This window comes from Stenella coeruleoalba, assembly GCF_951394435.1.
Source record: "Stenella coeruleoalba genome assembly, chromosome: 10".
Taxonomy (NCBI): domain Eukaryota; kingdom Metazoa; phylum Chordata; class Mammalia; order Artiodactyla; family Delphinidae; genus Stenella; species Stenella coeruleoalba.
Window position 1 is genome coordinate 23,231,917 of NC_137156.1, and position 20,326 is coordinate 23,252,242.

Here is a 20,326-nt window from a genome sequence, read left to right on the forward strand (position 1 = left end):
TGAGGAAGAAGTTCATGATATCATGAAAGTAGATAACCAAGAGGCCTGACAGCTCCCCTACCACTGTTAGCAATAATATTTGAAAGATGTAAAAGATATATGGTATATTAAACAAAAACAGAATTCTATACAATTATATACAATCATAGAACCAAAAAAGGGCTCTTTGAAATTAAAAATAATGTCATAGAAGTGTATAATTCAGTAGATGAATTGAAAAATTACAGTCATACCCACAGTAAGTAATAGGAATAGAAAAGTAATGGCAAGGAGGAGAGAAGACCTATAAGAATATTCCTCTATCAATCAAGAGATTCCAGCGAGTAAGCAATACAAGTTTCAAAAATAAGGGAGAGTAGGAAATAATAAAAAAAATTTTCAAGAAAACCTCTCGGAGTTTACAGACAAAAATTTACATCTGAAATGGCCTAAGCAAACTCTTAACTGCAGTAGATGAAAACAGACAGACGCTAAGAAACATCACAGTGAAATTGCAGAAAGGATGGAAAAGAAGAAAGACCTTGAAAACTTCAAGAGGCAAAAAACATGGGCCTGGAGGCTAGAAGACAGTGAAGCAACACCTTCCGAATTCTAAGGAAAAAAATCAGTATTTCCAACACAGAGTTCTATATTGAGTCAAGATGAGAGTAAGTCCTAGGGTAGCCTAAGACATATCAGAGTTAAAATGTTTTCCTTTCCATGTTCCCTTCTTCAGGATACTGTTAGACAAACTGCGGGGGAAATTATGGAGAAAACCAACAGCAGGGAAACATGGGATCCAGGCAACAGGGAAGCCTTGTAAAATTATACAGTAGGAGAGAGAGGCAGAGGGCTGCCCAGAATGAGGAGAAGGAGATCCGGGACGTCAGCTCTGCCCCAGGGGTGCAGGGAACCAGTCTCCGTGTGGCAGCACAGAGGGCTGTGGGAGAGTCTGTGCAAAGAGGTGAAGTTGGTGGAATATCCGATGTGCTTGAATGTACTCAGAAAGGCTTAGATTCTGCACAGAGTTTTAGAATGATTTAAAATGAGTACAATATGGGGCTTCCCTGGTGGCGAAGTGGTTAAGAATCCGCCTGCCAGTGCAGGGGACAAGGGTTTGAGCCCTGGTCCGGGAAGATCCCACGTGCTGCGGAGCAACTAAGACCGTGAGCCACAACTACTGAGCCCGCCTGCTGCAACCACTGAAGCCCGCGCACCTAGAGCCCATGCTCCGCAACAAGAGAAGCCACTGCAATGAGAAGCCCGCGCACCGCAACGAAGAGTAGCCCCGCTCACTGCAACTAGAGAAAGCCCACATGCAGCAATGAAGACCCAAAGCAGGCAAATAAACTAAAAAAAAAAAAAAAAAAAAAATCAGTACAACCAAAGTAAGACATTATTTATTCCAGCGAAATCTTAAATATCCATTCAAGAAAAGTGATCATAGTCTACTAAATGCTCACTTGTGACTAGCATTTCCGTCATCATAAGGCAAATATTGCACAGCGAGCTAATCAAAATTACAAAACTGATAGATGTATAATTATAACTATTTTGGAAAGACAGGGGTGTGTGAAAGAAAAACCAATTAACTAAAGATGATACATAAAACTGAAAGCAAAGGAGTATTAAAGGTATGCATTTTAGAGACATAGAAGAAACAATTAGAGAACCAGCTTAAGAACTAAAAAAGCATCTCTCTGAGATTCAAGAGATGGGGGACATGGAAGATTGGGGACATCGGTCTAGATATCAAGTATTGTAGAAGTATTTTACTTTTTAAAACTATGTGCACATATCCATTAGCTAAAAATAAAAAAGACAACCTAGTAGATGAGACAATGGCCTTTGGCCTTAGGAATTTTTCTGTTAAGAAGAGTCACAGAAATGGAGCAGCAGTTGGAAGGAAACTGTACACAGAGTGGTGGATGTTTATGGGAGAATTTTGTTTTGATTTATTTATTTTTGTTTGATTAATTTTAATGGGAGGAATTGCAGCATGTTTGTAGGCAGGGATGAAGGAGCAGTAGAGAGTGGGAAACTGATGACACAGGGGAGGATGGAGTTGGATCCTGAACCCACGCTGAGGGGCAGGCGTAGACAGGAGGGGACCATCCATCATCACTGGTGGGAAGGTGAGATACAGGTGCAGATGTGGGAATAGTGGAGAAGGAGGATGTAATTCTCACCTGAGTGCTTTTTTTTTCTGAGTTAAAAAAGAAAAGCTCATCATTAAGAACAGGGAGTGAGGGATGAGTGGAGGGGTCTGAGGGGAAAGGAGGAAATGAGAAATCGCCCTCTCAGGGGTGTGAGAGTGAGCTGACTGGGAAATGGCATCTGCAGAGTGCAGGGTGGGGCCACTGAGGTCTGGGCTGTTCAGCTTAGAGAAATTTCCAGCTCTTGGGCAACAACAGGAGGATGTATAAGAAATGAAAGAAAAATGCAACAAAATATCTGCAAATGTGAGGATTACATTCTTTTTACTTTGTCATTTATCACTTTCGACACTTTATTACTTGCTTTACAGTGAACATACATTATATCCTGTATTATACGTTACACATATACATCATAATAAGAATTCAAAAGCTTTGCTTAAATTTTTAAAAGAAAGGCAAGTGGGCAGAAAAAGTGAAGAGCTGTGGGCACAGAGCTGGACGTGCCGGGCTCCGTGCCTGAGCTCTGGGCAGTGAACTCACACAGCCTTTTCTCCTTTTCTCAGGACCGTGTTTTCTTTGGAGGCCAAGCAGGATTTTTCCCTTCTTTTTTCAGGGTGGTCACTTATTAGGACCTTGTCACCTCTTTGATGCTTTTAAGATGGTTTTTATATTTTACATGGCATTTTCAGCTATTTTCAGTGAGCAGAATTCTCCCTACAATCCAGCCCATCTTCTCCAGTAATGGAATTTCTGTGGCAGAATAGCTCAGTTAAAAGACTTTGGGAAAAAAAAAAAAAAAAAAAAAAAAAAAAAAAAAAGACTTTGGGTGCCAAAGTAGAGAATGTGTGTCCTAATGCACGATCTTAAGAGGATCTGTCAGGTGTTTTACAAGTGCAAGGGATTTTAATGTAATTTTTGAAAGCATATTTACCTACACAGAAGGGGACTGAAAAGGTACTCAGGGGTATACAAAATAAATAATTCATGTTCTCCCTCTCGTCCCCCATTTGCCCAAGTCCTCTACTTGGAAACCACTGCGGTTGGCAATTTCTCATTTTCCTTCTCCCCAAATATATCTCTGCATTAATGAATACTGTTATGTCAGTAAAAGAGCTCAGGCCACAGACTGGGAGAAATTATTTGCAAATTCACATATGTGATGAAGGACTTGTTTTAGAATACACATAGAACGCTTAAACTCAATAATATGAAAACAATTTAAAAATGAAGGAAAGTCTGAACACACACGTCTTCAGGAAGATCTATCCATGGAACTGCATATGAAAAGATGCTCAACATCATATATTATTAGGAAATGTAAATTTAAAAAAATGATGTATCATCACACCTATTAGAATAGCTAGAATCCAAGAACTGGTGATACCAAGTGCTGTCCAGGATGTGGAGCGACAGAAACCCTCACTCACTGGGGCAGGAATACGAAGCAGCACAGCCCCTAGAAATGATGGTCAGCAGTTTCTTATAAAGCTGCACATAGACCCTCCATCCAGTCTACTGAGCGCTCTAGTCCTCATGCAACTCATCTGAAAACTTATATATGCACAAACCCCTGCACACCAAAGTTTATAGCAGAGCGCCCCTCAAGTGTGGGCTGCACGTAGTGACTTCCTTCTAAAGGCTACAGTATGGAAAGTAGGGAAGTAAAAATAGAAGTTCACAAGGAGAGACCTGGGAAATGTACCTTAGCTGGGTGATGAGGTGAACTTATTAGTGACATTCCAGTGGACAGTATATACCCTTTATATGTGGTGAATGTCACTTCATCTCTGTGGTACTCTTCCCCAAAACCCAACTCAGATAGAGAGACATTCTACAATATCCCTGAGGAGTACTCAAGAACATCAAGGTCATCAAACACAAGGGACCTCTGAGGGACTGTCACAACCACAGGAGCCTGAAGGAGACATGATTGGGACTTAACACAATGTGTCTTTGATAGGATCCTGGATCAGGAAAAAGAAAAACTAATGAAATCCAAATAAATTCGGGTGTTTTTAGTAATATTGTATCAATATTGCTTCATTAGCTGTGACAAATGTATGATGGTGGTGTAAGATGTTAACACGGAGAAACTGAGCGTGGGATTTACAGGAACTCTCTACTAACTCTGCTACTTTTTTGTAAATCTCGAACTATAGTAAAATTTAAAAATATATATTTTTTCAGATATCCACCAGAAACAAACAGGGAGTGGAAGAAACAATTATTGACTTTGAGTTTTCCAGGGTGTTTTCATGAATGAGCTGGAGAGAGGAGTTGTGGAGAGAAAAGATGGAAACCTCAGACACAGCAGGGCTCCAGGGCCCTCCTCCCCTCCAATCTCTGCCTCACCCCGAGGAGCTGCTCAGAAGGCATCTTCATCCCCCCATTGCTGTCCAGCCTCCAGGGCAGCCATCTCTTTCTGACAGACCACAGCCCATCCTCTCCCGCGCTCTGCTGTATAGGAGAGAGCAGAGTGGTGGCGCCCCGTGTGGCCACAGTGCTGATGACAGGAGACCTGAGCTCCCCTTTGACCTCCTTACCACCTGCCCAGGGTCTCCTTGGGCTCCCAGCAGCAGGCCAGGGCTGGGCACACAAGTTGGCTTCCCATCCAGTGTCAAGTTTGAAGTTTGAATTGTTACCCAAAATACACGCTGACATGGACGTTTTTCTCCCCATTAAATGACTAAAGATTTTGGCCCCAGGGAGGATCAGATCTCAAGGCCATAACAGCTGATTCCCCAGTCCAGGGTGGACCCCACAAACATACTGGGTGTCCTCAGCCTCCTGGCGTGGGACCTGGAACCCCAAGTCCCTGTCACTTCTTCCAGCTGCTGACAGGGGTATAGGCTCTTCCTCCAAGGAATCAACTCTGGAACCTCCATCCCTAAGATGGGGTGGAAAAGGGGGCAGAGGAGGAGGGAATCCCCAAGGTAACAGCCTATTAAGAAGTGAGAAGTGATGAGAGGAAGGAAACAGTGACATTAGGGGATGGAGGCCAACAGGAGCGGAGGGGGAGGAATGGGTGGGGAGAGGCGCAGGGCGGCTCACTCAGTGGACACGGGTGCGGGGAGGGTGGGGTCTGTGTGGGGAGAGGCTCAGGGGCTTCTGGCCTGGGCGCTGGTAGAGGCTCTGTTTTTCACCTGGATGATAAGTACACAGGTGTCAGCTCTCTATTTTGCTGGTAAACTATGCTTATGTTTTCGGTGTTTTCCTGTCCTTACAGGTATGGTATAACTCAAATACACCTGGAAGAAAGAGAAAAGAGAAAAGGAGAGTGGGGAGGTGGTTAAAGGAATTCCGCTCTTCCAGAGAAATAGCCTCACCCCCAGTCCTCACTCCACCCACACACACATGGTGCTGGGGGCAGCAGGGAGACTCAAGGAAGGGAGAGTCCATCCCAGCTCACAGCCCGGGGCTACATGGACATCGTCTCCCTGTGAGCTAAGACAGCGGTGACCACCGTGCCAAAAAGACTGGCTAAAGACCTTTGGGAAAAGACCTGCCCAGCTGGTGGAGGTGGAGAGCAGAGGACAGGAGAGCAGAGGTCAGGACATGGAGTAGAGCCTGGAGACCACAGTAGGACAAGGAGATCAGCCATGAGTCTGGGCCCGGGGGTCCCCCTAACATTTCCCTGAGACACAAAAACGACCTCCGCCATCCCCAGACCTACAGGACCCAGGCATCCCAACACCATACCCAAGGACACCAAGCATGGCCCCTCCTGTCCAGGCATGAAATCCACCACCGTTTGAAGCCTCAAGGGTCCTCTCCGCTCCTCCCCAGTCCCGAGAGCCCAGGACACCCCAGTGTCCTGCCTCTTCTTCCCCTCCGTGGACCTAATAATAGACAGGGACCTGCTGTCTGGATCCCTCCAGCCACTTCCCAACCTGAATTTAAAGGCCCTGTGGTCCTGGACTCAGATCTAATTTCTGGCACTGATGTTGACCCAGGACTTCGGGGTCAGGGGTCAGGGGAGGTTCCCTAGGGCCCCACAGGCTGCAGCTGAGCCAGGCTTCCAGCTGAACAGAATCAGCTGATTCTGGACATAAAACTGCGACCTGGAGGAGACACATCAGCCACACGGAGGAGTGAAAAGCTGCCTTTGTCTCCCCCCCCTTCCATCCGCAACCAGGAAACATCCACGACACACCACAGGTGACTCTGCCCAACACACCAGGACTCCGGAGAATGCCACCCAGTGTGCATGGAAAGGTGGGTGGACTGGGTCACAGAGACGAGGCAGAACCGAGGGAAGAGCAGAGGCTGAGATAAGACATATGAACCTAGACATGGCAAGGTTACAGCTTATACAGGTAATTGGCCAATACAGAGGCCAATACAGAGACAAGAGGAGCCAATACAGAGCCAATACAGCCAATACAGACAAGAGGAAACAAGAGGTGGGGAGTCTTAGTTGCATTCAAGCCCCTGGTTCTAGCTGTACTTGAGGTTCACTTGCTCCCCTGCTTTTCTTTAGTTTGTTCAGTAAGACAATGACTTGCCCTTTGACAAGCCTGAGTCAGATTTCTGCCACTTTCAGCAGAAACATAACTGATGAATACATCAAGGTTTCACTTTTCTAGAAAGAACATAGTGTTCTTATTTGCCCAAATAGTAGAGCCCACCTCAAGGAAAAGCCCTATTCATTGAGAACATTTTGTTTGTACAGCTTTGTGTCTAATCATGTTTCCTTCACACTCAGAAATCTGAAGGGGATTCTGGAGGGTGTGTGAAATCTCAGAGCAACACTCAGGATTCTACATTCTGCAGGTAGAGAAGCTGTGACGCTTTCTGTTGTCTGAGACATTTAGAAGTGAAATGGCGTGCATTCACAGAAGTAGCATGCATTCACTTCTAAATGTCCACTTCACATTTAGAAGTGAAATGGCGTGTGTTCACAGTGAAATAGCGTGCCTTCTGTTGTCTGAGACATTCAGAAAGTGAAATAACGTGCGTTCATAGAATTGTATTTAGAGCACAGTAGGTTATGTCTCTGTACTAGTACATAAGACAGTAATAGAGCAAGTCACCCCCGGTTTGTGCCTGGTGTAGACAAGATGGTAAATGGGTTTACCCTCCTCGTGAGGCCGAGTGTCTTCCTTCTTCTGCAGCAGTGGCATTTGTGTAGATGTGATCTTTGCAAACCAACACAGGAATAGCTGTTCCTCCTGGAAAAAGAAAAAAGCCCTTTCCTTGCTCTGCTCACAGAACCAAACTTCCTGTGCTGGATTCTCACTGGGCTCCAGTGTTTAGGAGACTGGGGACCAAACTGGCCAGAATCCACTTGGGCCTGATGTCCCCTCTTGAAATGTCCTCTTGCTAAATGGACAGCACAGGGCTTCCTCAGTGGATCTGAAGGATCTGTGATGCCTTCTGTTGCCTGAGACATTTAGAAGTGAAATAGTGTGCGTTCACAGAAATTTTTACGAATAGAATCCAGGACTGAAAGAGTAACTATTGGTACATTTAAAATTGTGTTTAGCATACAGCAGTGGTAACTTTCTAAATCTCGGGGTTGCGGGTCCTGCTCCCGGAAGGGCACCGCTCCTTCCTCAAGCCCGCCCCAGCTCGCTGGACTGCTTTGCTTACATTGCCAGAAGGTTCTCCGTAGCGACTGCCCTTACGGCTTGGAGAGTATGGGGGGGGGGGGGGAAGAGAGGGGAAGGAGCGGGGCTCCAGACAGGGGTCATCACCATAATTATCTTGGTGAGAATCAAAAGAGCCCGTGGATCTAAGGCTCTGCAGCAGGGAATGGTGCATGTTATTTGCCGCTGCTCAGTCTAAAGGAGAAATCTGAGTTGCCCCAGGGTGGGATTCGACGGCATCCTGTCTCTCACTTACTGGAGTGAAAGAAATATGAGGGTGAGGGAGACCCAGTCCTTAAGTTTCAGAAAGTATGGAGAGAAGAAAGGATGAGAGGGGGCGGATTTAGGTGTCACTGTGAGCTGAGTCATCGGGAAAGAAGGAAAGACCACAAGAGACCTTGGGCAGGACAGACTTCAGGACCAGAGAGATAGGGAGAAAGAGATGGAGCCCTGGCTAGTCCTTTTTTTTTTTTTTTCCTTTCTGCAGTACGCGGGCCTCTCACTGTTGCGGCGTCTCCCATTGCGGAGCAGAGGCTCCAGACGCGCAGGCTCAGCGGCCATGGCTCACGGATCTTCCCGGACCGGGGCACGAACACGCATCCCCTGCATCGGCAGGCGGACTCTCAACCACTGCGCCACCAGGGAAGCCCTCTGGCTAGTACTTTTAAAACTCTGGGGCCTCACACTTACTCAGTAAGAGCATCAGTGTTTGCTTTTATTCCCCACTGTTGCTGCTTGTTCCGGCTTACAAAGCTACCCAAAGCCCTGGCTCCTCCACGCATCCCCTGCCTCGGCCTCCCTCTAGTGGAAGTCTGCGGAGTGACAGGAGCGCGGGTTTCCCCACTTCCCGTCTTAAAAACGTTGGTGATCTTACCCACCTCGCAGAATTGTAGTGAGGATAATTAATGGCTATAGTTTGGGCAGCAACAGAAATGGCAATAGTTGTAGCAGCGGTGCTAAGTGATTTACATGAGTCGTCTCGTTGAATCCATACAAGTTGGGGAGCGATATTATTATCTCCGTTTTATAAAAACTTCGAGAGCTGCTCTAACCTGCCCCGGGTCAGCAGCAACGACGGCCAGAATGAATGTGTTCTTACAGTAAGCTGCCTAGTACTCTCTGTCTTTCCTCAGTGCTGGTTCCTTCCTCTTGTCTTCCCTTGGAAAGCATTACAGAGGGGTTTACCTCATATAAAATGAAGCAAGAGAATTCATCATTTATATTGTTGATAATGCCTACCTTGGATGGTTGTTTGGAATTAGAGAAAATTGTAATAATAGTAACAGCAGCAAAAGTTTATTGAGTTCTTATTGTGGCAGATACTATGGTCAGCATTTAACATGCAATTATTTGCTTGAGTCATCTCAGCAATTCTATCCCATGGGATCTCTGACTATCCCCCCCTTTTACAGATTAGGAAACAGATTTGGAGAGTTTAGTGCCTGGCCCATTACTTACAGTAGTTACAACCATAATTATTCAATGTCATGAGAAAGGCACAGGGCAGAGGAGTTCAGTGAGGGGTCAGGAAAGACTTCTTGAACAAGGAGTCATTTGCAGAGGCGTTGGTTTGTTTGTTGGTTTGGTTTCTTTGTTTTCATTGTAAACCTAGTATTGTATGTATATGCTCCTTGAAAAAGTTCAAACGGTGCCTATGGTTACAAAGTAAAAATCTGAGAAGCTTCCACCACCAGGGAGTAACTGCTGAATAACACCCTGAAGGAACTTTCTCCATGAATATACCGTCTAAAAAAGAGATCAAGCTGTACGTCTCTATTATTTTCTTTTTTCTGGGTACCTTTTTTTTTTTTTCTTTCCTGATTTTCACTGAGGAGGGGGGTGGGTGACGGGAGCAAGGGTGCGGGGCGGCCACGGGCTTGAGGGCTGGCCGCTGGGCCAGGTGCTGGGCAGGGGCCAGGTACTTGCTTGTTTACATGCATTCGCTGGTTCTAAAGCCACTCTCTGAGTTCCTCCAGTAGTGTCCGCCCTGGCCTAGAGCAGGGCCCAGGGATCAGGGTGAGGAACAGAGGAAGCCAGAATCCAGGGGGCCAGTTGGCCACATGGTAATGACCTTCAGTGCAAGTTCCAGGCTCTGCAACCAGCTGATACTTGAGCAGGGGAGTGGCCTGACTAGAGCTGACTTTTTAAAAAATTGTATTAAAATACACATAACATAAAATTCACCATCTTGGCCATTTTTAAGTGTACAGTTCAGTAATATTAAAAACATTCACGGGCTTCCCTTGTGGCGCAGTGGTTAAGAATCTGCCTGCCAGGGCTTCCCTGGTGGCGCAGTGGTTGAGAGTCCGCCTGCCGATGCAGGGGACACGGGGTCGTGCCCCGATCCGGGAAGATCCCACATGCCGCGGAGCGGCTGGGCCCGTGAGCCATGGCCGCTGAGCCTGCGCGTCCGGAGCCTGTGCTCCGCGATGGGAGAGGCCACAACAGTGAGAGGCCCGCGTAACCGCAAAAAAAAAAAAAAAAAATCTGCCTGCCAATCCCAGGGACATGGGCTTGAGCCCTGGTCCGGGAGGATCCCACATGCCACAGAGCAACTAAGCCCGTGCGCCACAACTACTGAGCCTGCGCTCTAGAGCCCACGTGCCACAACTACTGAAGCCCGCGTGTCTAGAGCCCGTGCTCCGCAACGGGAGAGGCCACTGCAGTGAGAAGCCCGCGCACCGCAACGAGGAGTAGCCCCCGCTCGCCACAACTAGAGAAAGCCTGCGGGCAGCGACGAAGACCCAACGCAGCCAGAGATAAATAAATATAATTAATTAATTTTAAAAAAACCAAAAACCATTCACATTGTTGTGCAGCCATCACCACCATCCATCACCATAACCCTTTACATCTTGTAAATCTGAAAGTCTATACCTTTTAAACAATACCTCCCTGTTCTCCCCTCTCCCCAGCTCGAGCTGACCTTAGGATGGGCTGCAGGAGACAAGGCCTGTGGGTAAGAGGCCAATTAGGAGATGGCTGTAACCACCAGGGCCAGAGGCCATGAGGATCCCCATGTGAGAAAGAAGGGCACAAACAGGAAACGAATTTAATAATTAAATAAAAGCACCTCCCTGTGCACGAAACACTCACTGTGCCAGGCCGCCTGAAGGCTTCTGAGGAGTCATTTCCTCTCCGGGTGACTTGCCCAGCTGGAGTCAGCAGCCAACAAATCTGAAGCTCTTTTTTGCACCCATTTCTCACATTATTGAAGCTCCTCCATCATCAAAATCTCCCCCTTAGCTCATCAACACTCACTCCCCTTCAATCCCTTCTCCACTCTGAAAAATCACTTTGAAAGGTAAATATGTTTCTCCCCTGCTTCAACCTCTGAATTCTCATGGTTCTTCAGATATGGATAAAACCCCCAAACCCCAAATCTCTAAGAGGGCCTACAAGGCCCCGCAGGATCTGCTCCAGTGCCTCCCCTCCTCAAACAGCTGTTCCTTCTTCTTCTTTTTTTTTTTTTGGCCGCTCTGCATGTGGGATCTTAGTTCCCCAACCAGGAAACGAACCCACGCCCCCTGCACTGGAAGCGTAGAGTCCCAACCACTGGACCACCAGGGAAGTCCTACACAGCTGCTCCTTCTGCCTGGAAGGTGCCTGCCCTGCCACGATCCTCCAAGCCCCTTCACACACACACAGACACACACACACACACACACACACACACACACACACGGGACTGCCCTGCTCTATAACACATCACTGTTTTAAATTCAGTATTCTTCATGTAAACATGTGATGTGTTTTTCACCCCTGTTAGCCTGTAAGGTCCAGGAGGAAGGGACCATGTGAGTCGTGTTCCCTACTGTAGCCCCAGTGCCTTGACATAGTAAGTGTGCAATGTTGACAGCTAAATGAGTGAACAGTGTAACCTGCTCTCAAGCAAGTTATCTTAGAGTCCACTGCACTGAGTTGCAGATGACTGGTAACAACTCGGGTGATCCTGGAGAGAAGACTGGAGAGGTGGCAGGTGAAGGAGGTGTATGTTAAAGGGTTTGCATAGTTGCTAGGGCTGCCCTACACAGCATCACAAACTGGGTGTCTTAAACAAGAGAAACCTGTTGTCTCGCTGTTCTGGAGCTAGAAATCTGAACCCAAGGTGTCAGCAGAGTTGGTTCCTTCTGAAGGCCCTGAGAATCTATCTGTTCCATGCCTCTCTCCTTGCTTCCAGTAGTCTCAGGCGTTCCTTGTCTTGTAGGTGACATTATCCTTATGTCTTTACATTGTCTTCCCTCTGTGTGTGTCTGTGTCCGAATTTCCTCCTCTTTATATGGACACCAGTCCTATTGGATTAAGCCCCACCCTAATGATCTCATGTTAACATGATTACTTCTGTAAAGACCCTATTTCCAAATAAGATGACATTCATAGGTACCCAGAGTCAGGACTTCAACATAGAGGGACATAATTCAACCCGTAACAGGGTTGAATATGGTCTCACCCTGAATGACTATAGCTCAAACAGACCTAGCCAGGTGCAGAAATCACTGAGCACGTAATCCTGTCCCAATCTAATGACTTCATAGTCTCTACAGTGAGCTGACTCTGTGCCTCTGCTTTGTTCTCACACACAACCTGGTCCAGGGTGTGTTCCTCTCCTTCAGCCTCTTGGTGACATTAAAAGTCTTCTTAATTGGGCTTCCCTGGTGGCGCAGTGGTTGGGAGTCCGCCTGCCGATGCAGGGGACACGGGTTCGTGCCCCGGTCCGGGAAGATCCCGCATCCCGCATCCCGCATCCCGCATCCCGCATCCCGCATGCCGCTGAGCCTGCGCGTCCGGAGCCTGTGCTCCGCAGCGGGAGAGGCCACAACAGTGAGAGACCCGCATTGCAAAATTCTAAAATCTATACACTTAAAAAGAGTTTTATTCTCCAGTGAGATACAGTTTCACAGCCACTAGGCAGGCTCTAATAAAAAGACAGATAATAACAACTGTTGACAAGAATATGGAAAAATTGGAATCTTCATAGACAGCTGGTGGGAATGTGAAATGGTGAAGCAGCTTTGGAGAATCACGGTTCGGCAGTTCCTCAAAAGGCTTAACATGGGGTTACCATGTGACCCAGAAAGTCACTCCTAGGTATATACTCCAGAGAAATGAAAATACATGTCTACACAAATACTTGCACACAAATGTTTATAGCACCATGATACATGATAGCCAAAAAGTGAAAACTGCTCAGAATATCCATCAACGGATGAATGGATAAATACAGTGTGTTGTACCTATACAATGAAATAATAGAGAATTCAACAATAAAAAGAAATGAAGTGCTGATACCTGCTACAACATGGATGAACCTTGAAAACATTGTGCTAAGTGAAGGAAGCCAGTCACAGAAGACTACATATTGTATTTTCTATTTATATGAAATGTCCAGAATAGCTAAATTCATAGAGACAGAAAGTAGAGTGGTGGTTGCCTAGGGCTAGGGGAAGGGGAATGGGGAGTGACTGCTAATGGGCACGGACTTTCTCTGGGGAACAATGAAAACGTTCTAAAATTGATTGTGGTGATGTTTGCACAACTCTGTGAGTATACTGAAAACTGAAGTATAGACTTTCAATGGGCAAATTGTATGGTGTGTAAATTAATATCTCAAGAAAGTTTTTTTTTAAGTTTTATTGACTCAACTAGTCTTCTTTAATTAGAAGAAGGAAGAGGAGAAAGAGAAAAAGGAGGAGGAGGAAAGGAGAAAGAGGAAGAGGGGCGGGGAGGAGAAGGAAAGAGCCACAGCTCATGCTGGGGATCAGCAGCCCAGATCTGAATCATAAGCTGTGCGACCACGTCTCGTGTCCAGACAAGACTAAAGTGGTCACATGCCATTCCTAAGTTTATTGAAACCTCAGGATGGGATAAAAAGAGAAAATACTGACATCCTAGAAAGGCAACCCAACCCAAGAATAGAAGAGGAAAGAGAAGGAGAATAAAGAAATAAGTTTAAAAAATAAAAATGCATTATGGCAACGGGGAAAAAAATAAGGGTTTTTTAAAAAATAAAAAGAATTTAAGGAATAAAAAAAAAGAAATAAGCTTAAATCCATGGAACGAGGCTTTCATAACTGATTTTTAGTGGAAGTGAAGTGATTGGTTTTGTAAATGTTATAATAACTTTTGTGTTTGTTTGCTGCTTGTGGGGGGTTAAGACATTTAAGAGAATCTCACACATCAGACTTGAGATCTGAATTAAATGCTTAAATTGGTTTAAGTGTGAAACAATGTCAATGTTTGAATAAAATTTGGTTTATTAAATCTGTAAGTTTTGAGGTAGTAGTTATGTAACTAGTATGCAGAGGAAGGTTGTTTTGTGCTTAAATGTTAATTGTTTAACAAACTCGTAAGGGTGATAAACTTTACATTACACAGAAATGCCTTAAAGTCCTTTAGACAATGGCGGTGTGTTCCAGGAGGGGAGGCTGGGGTCAGATAATTAAGGGCCCACTAACATAGTAGATTGGTTTTATCTTTCTAGGCTCATCATCTTCGCCCCTGTTCATCACTAACAGAGTCAGTTCTTCTGAATTCAGCATCTTACAATGTCACAGTGAACAGAGAGCCCCAAGGAAGTGGGGTACAGGAGAGGTGGGTTTTGATGGGGGTGAGGCAAGGGGGAAAGTCCAGTGCATGGGATGAATGGTCAGACCAGCCAGAGGGGAATCCTGATGGATTGTCCTGGGTAGCCAGGGAGCAGTTAAGCACCGCAAAAAGGTACATAGAGAGGAGACAGAGGAACACTGAGAAACATGCCAAAGAAAACGGCTTCCGCTCAATCAGTCATAACTGCCTTCCTGAGGCCAAGAAAGATTAAATGGTCTCAAAACTAGTTCACAACTTGTTTCTACCACCTTTCCACAGTGGGGCTTGCCTAACTGGAGACCCTATTAGACCAGAAATTATTTCACGTCAACCTAGCCCACTGCTTTATTTATTTATTTTTTTTATAAATTTATTTCTTTTTGGCTGCGTTGGGTCTTCCTTGCTGCGCGTGGGCTTTCTCTAGTTACGGTGCGCGGGGGCTACTCTTCTTTGCGGTGGGTGGGCTTCTCATCGCGGTGGCTTCTTTTGTTGCGGAGTATGGGCTCTAGGTGCGCGAGCTTCAGTAGTTGTGGCGTACGGGCTCAGCAGTTGTGGCTCATGGGCTCTAGAGCGCAGGCTCAGTAGTTGTGGTGCACGGGCTTAGTTGCTCCACGACATGTGGGATCTTCCCGGACCAGGGATCGAACCCATGTCCCCTGCTTTGGCAGGCGGATTCTCAAGCACTGCGCCACCAGGGAAGCCCCTAGCCCACTGCTTTAAACCAAACAGCAGGTATAGCACCAACTTTACTACCACCTCAGGATAAGCCATATCCACCCCACTGATCTCTGTGGGGACAATAACAACCCCGAACAGTCATTGCTACTGAGAATGTGAAAACCGTCCTTCCCACCCTGGCCACGACCATGCCTCTAAGACCTGAAACACCTATTCTCCTCCCACTATCCCTCCCCTGGACTGTACAGGCCTCCTTGACCAGGATATTCTGTGAGTGGACAGAACTAGAAACCCTGGCATATGACCAATCTTCCCGAGGGCTGGTGTGCTCACTCTCACGTGTGACAATCTGGGCTCATAAAAGTGTCTTCCTGATGTGTTTACCAGTTTCCTGACAGCAAAGGGAGAAAGCAGACCTAGAAAGAGGTAGAGGGAGTCCCCTGGTGGTCCTGTGGTTAGGATTCGATGCTTTCATTGCCGAAGGCGCGGGTTCTATCCCTGGTTGAGGAACTAAGATCCCGTGAGCTGCCAAACAATGAAAAAAAAAAAAAGAAAAGAAAGAAAGAAAGAGGTATAAAAAGGCAATAGGGGACATCCTTCCAGTGGAATGAGAGGAACACAAGAGGCAGGCATTTGGTCTGGAGAGACAAAAGCACAGTCTGGCTGCTGGTCTTCAGATGACATGAAAATGGCTGAAAATGGACGTGTCAGAGGAAGGACTCCAGGTGGTGATTAAACTGTAGGGGCTGGAGAGTCTTGCTTTCACCTGCTCTGTGCAGTTTGCCCAACTTTGCTTGTGGTTTCCAAGTGGTACCATACCCAAGCTCCACCTCTTACTGGCTGTGTGACCTTCAGCAAGTTACCTAACCTTGCTGAGCCTCAGTCTCTTCACCCGTAAAATAGAAATAATCAGAGTAAGTACATCCTAGAATTGTTGTGAGAGTTGAGATAACCCTGTAACACATTTTGTTCATGGTAAATATGTGATAAAGGACGCCATTATTACAATCACCCGAGAGTGTGTGTGTAAGTGAAAAACGTCTGAGAGAACACAAGTTTGTTTGAGGAATGAAATAATTCAAGGAGGAGCCAACTCTCCCTTCTTGATCTTGGAATAATTCTCTTGAGTGTAATTCCCAGGGGGAAGCATCACACCACACTCAACAGTCAACCGTGAAGTCAACTACGGCCACTACCCTGACCAGCCCACTGTGGGCTGAGAACTCTCCTTCTCTGAGACGCCACCAGGACTGCCTCACTGAGACAACATTTTGCATTATAATCAGGCCCTTACACCTGCTCCATTTTTCAGTCTCTAATGCACTTTATCATTACCTTTTTTTTAATATTTATTTATTTATTATCATTTTTTTTTTTTATTTGGTTGTGGCCCAGTCTTAGTTGTGGCATGCATGTGGGATCTAGTTTCCTGACCAGGGAACGAACCTGGGCCCCCTGCATTGGGACCGCAGAGTCTTAACCACTGCACCACCAGGGAAGTCCTATCATTATCTTAATTAAGTTTCATAACAATCCTGCGAGGTAGATTGGACATCTGCTGTCATCCCATTTTACAGATGAGAAAACTAAGGTCTGCAGAGGCAAATGACCAGCCCAAATTGTCACAGCAGAGAGAGCTGTGTGGGCACATGGAAGGGGAACCTTGTCTTCCAACTTCCAGCCAAGTGCTCTCTCTACTGTAGAACCTTCAAGAAATGACTCCTGCTACTCCAGCAGCTACTTCCACCAATTAACCACTAATAAAAATGTAAAAATCTGTATATGAGCAGCAGCTCCCACTGCAGACCTTAGGACATTTATTATATCACAGATTACTGACCAATCTCACTTTTTTTTTTTTTAATAGCAACAACTAGCCCTAAAGCAAAGACCAGTCCGACAAAGCTGACCACGGCTACCTGGGACCATCCATCAGCAGCGAGTAGTGGATGAACTGCACTCCCCCGGCTCAGTGTTACCTCTGTCAGCCTTGGCTCACCTCCCTCTCTGGGCCTCAGTATCTCCACCTGTATAATGGGCCCAGCAGTGCCTACACAATGGGATTGTTGTGGCAATTAGCTGGAAGGGTGTTGTGAAAGCAACTCGTCCAGAGTCTGGCACATAGCAAGTACTCATTAAAAATTAGATGGGTTTTTGTTAATTGCATAATATACTTGAACACTCCCTGGACACATAGAAAAATTTGGTTTGAGTCACTGACTCTGTCACGTGTTAGCTATGTCACCTTGTGTAAATTGCTTAATCTCTCTGAGCTTCAGTTTCTTTATCTTACAACCTCTTCCTCACAGTTGTTAATGAAGGTGAAAGAATGGAATGTACAGAGCATTCCCAAGCTAGGAAGGGTTTTGTGGGGTTTCTAGGGAGATGTCAGTGAGGCTCTGAGAAGGGTATGGTAGCAGTACAGATGGGAGTCTGTGTGCAGCCCTGTGGCTCAGGAATAAAGTGGAAGAAGAGAGAAAACAAGGGAGTCAGAGAGAGAGTGCGAGTGCGTTGACTCAGTGTTTGCTGAGTGCTGACCTTGGTCCAGACGCTGTCCGTGGTGCTGGGAGTTCCGCAGTGAACAAGCAAAGTCCCTTTCCCGTGGTGCTTGTGGGGAACAGAGGAGGGGAGTGCTGACACAGAATTTAAAAGTGCAAATAGGAGTGAGAGGGAGGCAGCCAGAAAGAGGGACAGACAGAAATGAGACCAAGCCTGAGAATGAGCTTGGGCTTGTGGAAGAGACAGGTGCTGAAAACAGAACTGCCTGCCCCAGGACAGGGAGAAAGTGAGAGTCCAGGGTGGGAAAGAACTGGGGGAGGAGGTTGGGGTGATAGAGGGCGGTGTGACTGGTGATGGGAAGACATGGGTGGACACCAGAAGTGTGCCCCCTGGAAACCCCATCACCCCCACCAGCTTCTGTTAACTTCCTTCTGCACTTTCTTAGAATGACCCTTCCTCACCCCACTCCAACTCCTGTACAAGGATACTGAGCTCCTGGGAAAACCAAAGGGAGGGTAGTGTGACCAAAAGAAGAGACTGTGTCATCACTTGAGAATAAACGCATCAAATGCAGCCATAGGCAGGACTGTTGGCTCCAAGTTTCTCTCTCCCTGTCCCTTCTCCCTTTCCTTTCTTCCTCTATTGAGGTCTGCTATTTGTTCAGCAAATGCCCAAAGTCTGTGGTTCTCTGGGGCACAGTGTACCAAGTGATGCGTGTAAGGGAGATCAATGCCTCTTCCACTTCCAAGAACCATAACTTTCTGGGAAGAAAAGGTAAGCATAGACAAAAATGACTCTCTCTGACCCTCTGTGTCTCTGAATCAAAGACTATTCATTCCCCACTTGGTCCTGGTACCAACCTCCTGGACCTCATCCTTGCCTCCTGCCACAGGTGCCACCTCAGTTAGTCCTGCTGCCCCTCCTCCCCTTTTCAGATTCCAGGACTATTCTAGAACCAGCTCTCCCACTTGGCGCAGATGAGACCACAAGGCCCCACCCTCAAACACCTGGGCTTTGATCTTTTGCAAAGGATGGGGATAGCAAGAGAGTGTCAGGAGGACCCTAGAGGGACATGAGGATGACTAGAAAATGGGGATGGACAAAACTCCAGTTTGCACCCAGAAACAAAGACACTGACAAGAAGCGGATTCAGTAAGTGCTGTGTTTTATTGGAGATCAGCATATGGGGAGCAGGGAGGCAGTGAAAGTGGAGAGGACGCTAGAAAACAGCTGATAGGATCTTGATTTAGCTCATACTGCAAGGGGAGGGAGCAGGACTCCCCTCTCTGACTTCTAACTTAGGGCTGCCCCCGCTCTGTCATTCTCCTAACTCCATTATGACTCAGGGTTTTGAGGATTGGGAAAGCTGTCTGGGATGCTCCTATAAGAGCCAGGAGCACGGAGAACTCCGGGAGGAAATTGATTATTGCCTGGGTGTAGATAAATATTCTTCCTGCTAGTACCTGGATACCAATTAATAGTCTTCCTTCTGGCACCTGGATACCCCCAGCTAGTACTTGGGTATGGATTAATGTTACCCCGGTTTCCCACAGGGTAAAAGGGTCTCCATCCAGTGCCAGGACCTCCACCTCCCCAGGGTACACTGGGACTCAGGGCCCCCCAGGGGAAACCAGGCAGAAGTGACCATGGAATCCAATTGAGGAGAGACCCGGGACGGGGTCGGGCAAGGATTTTTCTCGGGACGTCCAGCACAGTAGAGTGGAGTGGCCCTCTAGACTCAGAGTCCTGGGGGAGGAGTGAAGCCTCGGGTGAGGGGTCCGCGGGGTATGCAAAGGGCTCTGCAAGAAAAGGCCCACTGCCTGGAGGGAGGGCAGCCTCACTAGAAAAGTAGGACGGTTCTTCAGGCAGCTCTTCTCCCACGTAGTCCTCGAACACAGCAGGCATCATCGGCCAAGGGTCCTCCGAGGACCAGGAATCCATGTAGGGCAGCTCCCCAGATGGGGGCCACATCTGTACCCCAGCACCTCCTGCAGGTTGAGAGCCAGGTGATGGAGAAGCATTGGGCTCCAGAGGAGCCCTTGCCGAATCATTAGGCTCAGGGTCTGGTTTGGGCTGAGGATGTTCCAAGTTGGAGGGGCTGGTCAAGGAAGGTCGTTCAAGCAGAGGCAGGTTGATCCCCAAGTCTTGGGGAAATTTCTCCTCCAGCACACCGATGCTCCGGGCAAAGAGGCCTGAGGGAAGGGGAAGAGGAGGCAACCAGTGGACCAGATATTTAGTCTCAGTGCCCTCCCTTCCCTGACTCCCTGATTCCCTTTGCTTCAAGTCCCTTCACTTTGCCTGTGCCAACTCTTTCCTCCCTCAGGGACCCAACTGTACACACTCCCACCTTTACCTCTTCCCTCAGTCCCAGTTCCCCGAGGACCACCAGTCCGCTCCTGCCCAAAGGTTGCCACAGCCTCCATACCTGGGAGATGAAGACAGACCAGAAGCAGGCCCAGAGGAGCCCGGCTCCCTGCGACATGGCCCTGCATCTCGCTCTGCATCTCCCTCAGCCTCAAGACAGCCAGCCCTTTATCCTGTTAGTGGGTGGGGGACATCAGAAACAGGCTGAGCCAGTGGTTGTGGAAACAATATAGCTCTACGTTCCACCCTCGTTCCTAATTCATTCTGTGGCAACAGATGTCACTTGAATGACTCAGGGAAGCTGGGTGTTCCCACCCTGCTCCTCTCCTCAAGCTCCCCACCCCTTCCTAACCCAGGTGTCCTGGCTCACAGCTCATCACTCGTTGCCAGCCCTACCCTTCCTGGCTGCTGACACCAGGCACATGAGGACCTTCACCCTTGGGGTCCCAATCTCTTCACTGACTTCTCAACAAT

At 47.2% G+C, this 20,326-nt stretch overlaps 1 protein-coding gene and 1 pseudogene across 2 annotated transcripts in view; both read right to left on the minus strand.

Annotated features, from left to right (window-relative positions):
- LOC307192391 (MHC class I polypeptide-related sequence B-like) overlaps positions 1-20,326 on the minus strand; it is a 203,631-nt pseudogene that overhangs the window by 106,094 nt on the left and 77,211 nt on the right. The gene's annotated exons all lie outside the window — the stretch shown is intronic.
- On the minus strand, positions 18,824-19,992 carry LOC307193118 (uncharacterized protein C6orf15; the record flags this gene model as incomplete). The annotated part of the gene is made up of 2 exons (XM_079934653.1): positions 18,824-19,680; positions 19,914-19,992. 2 exons carry the CDS (start codon positions 19,990-19,992, stop codon positions 18,824-18,826), a joined length of 936 nt encoding a protein of 311 aa, XP_079790779.1.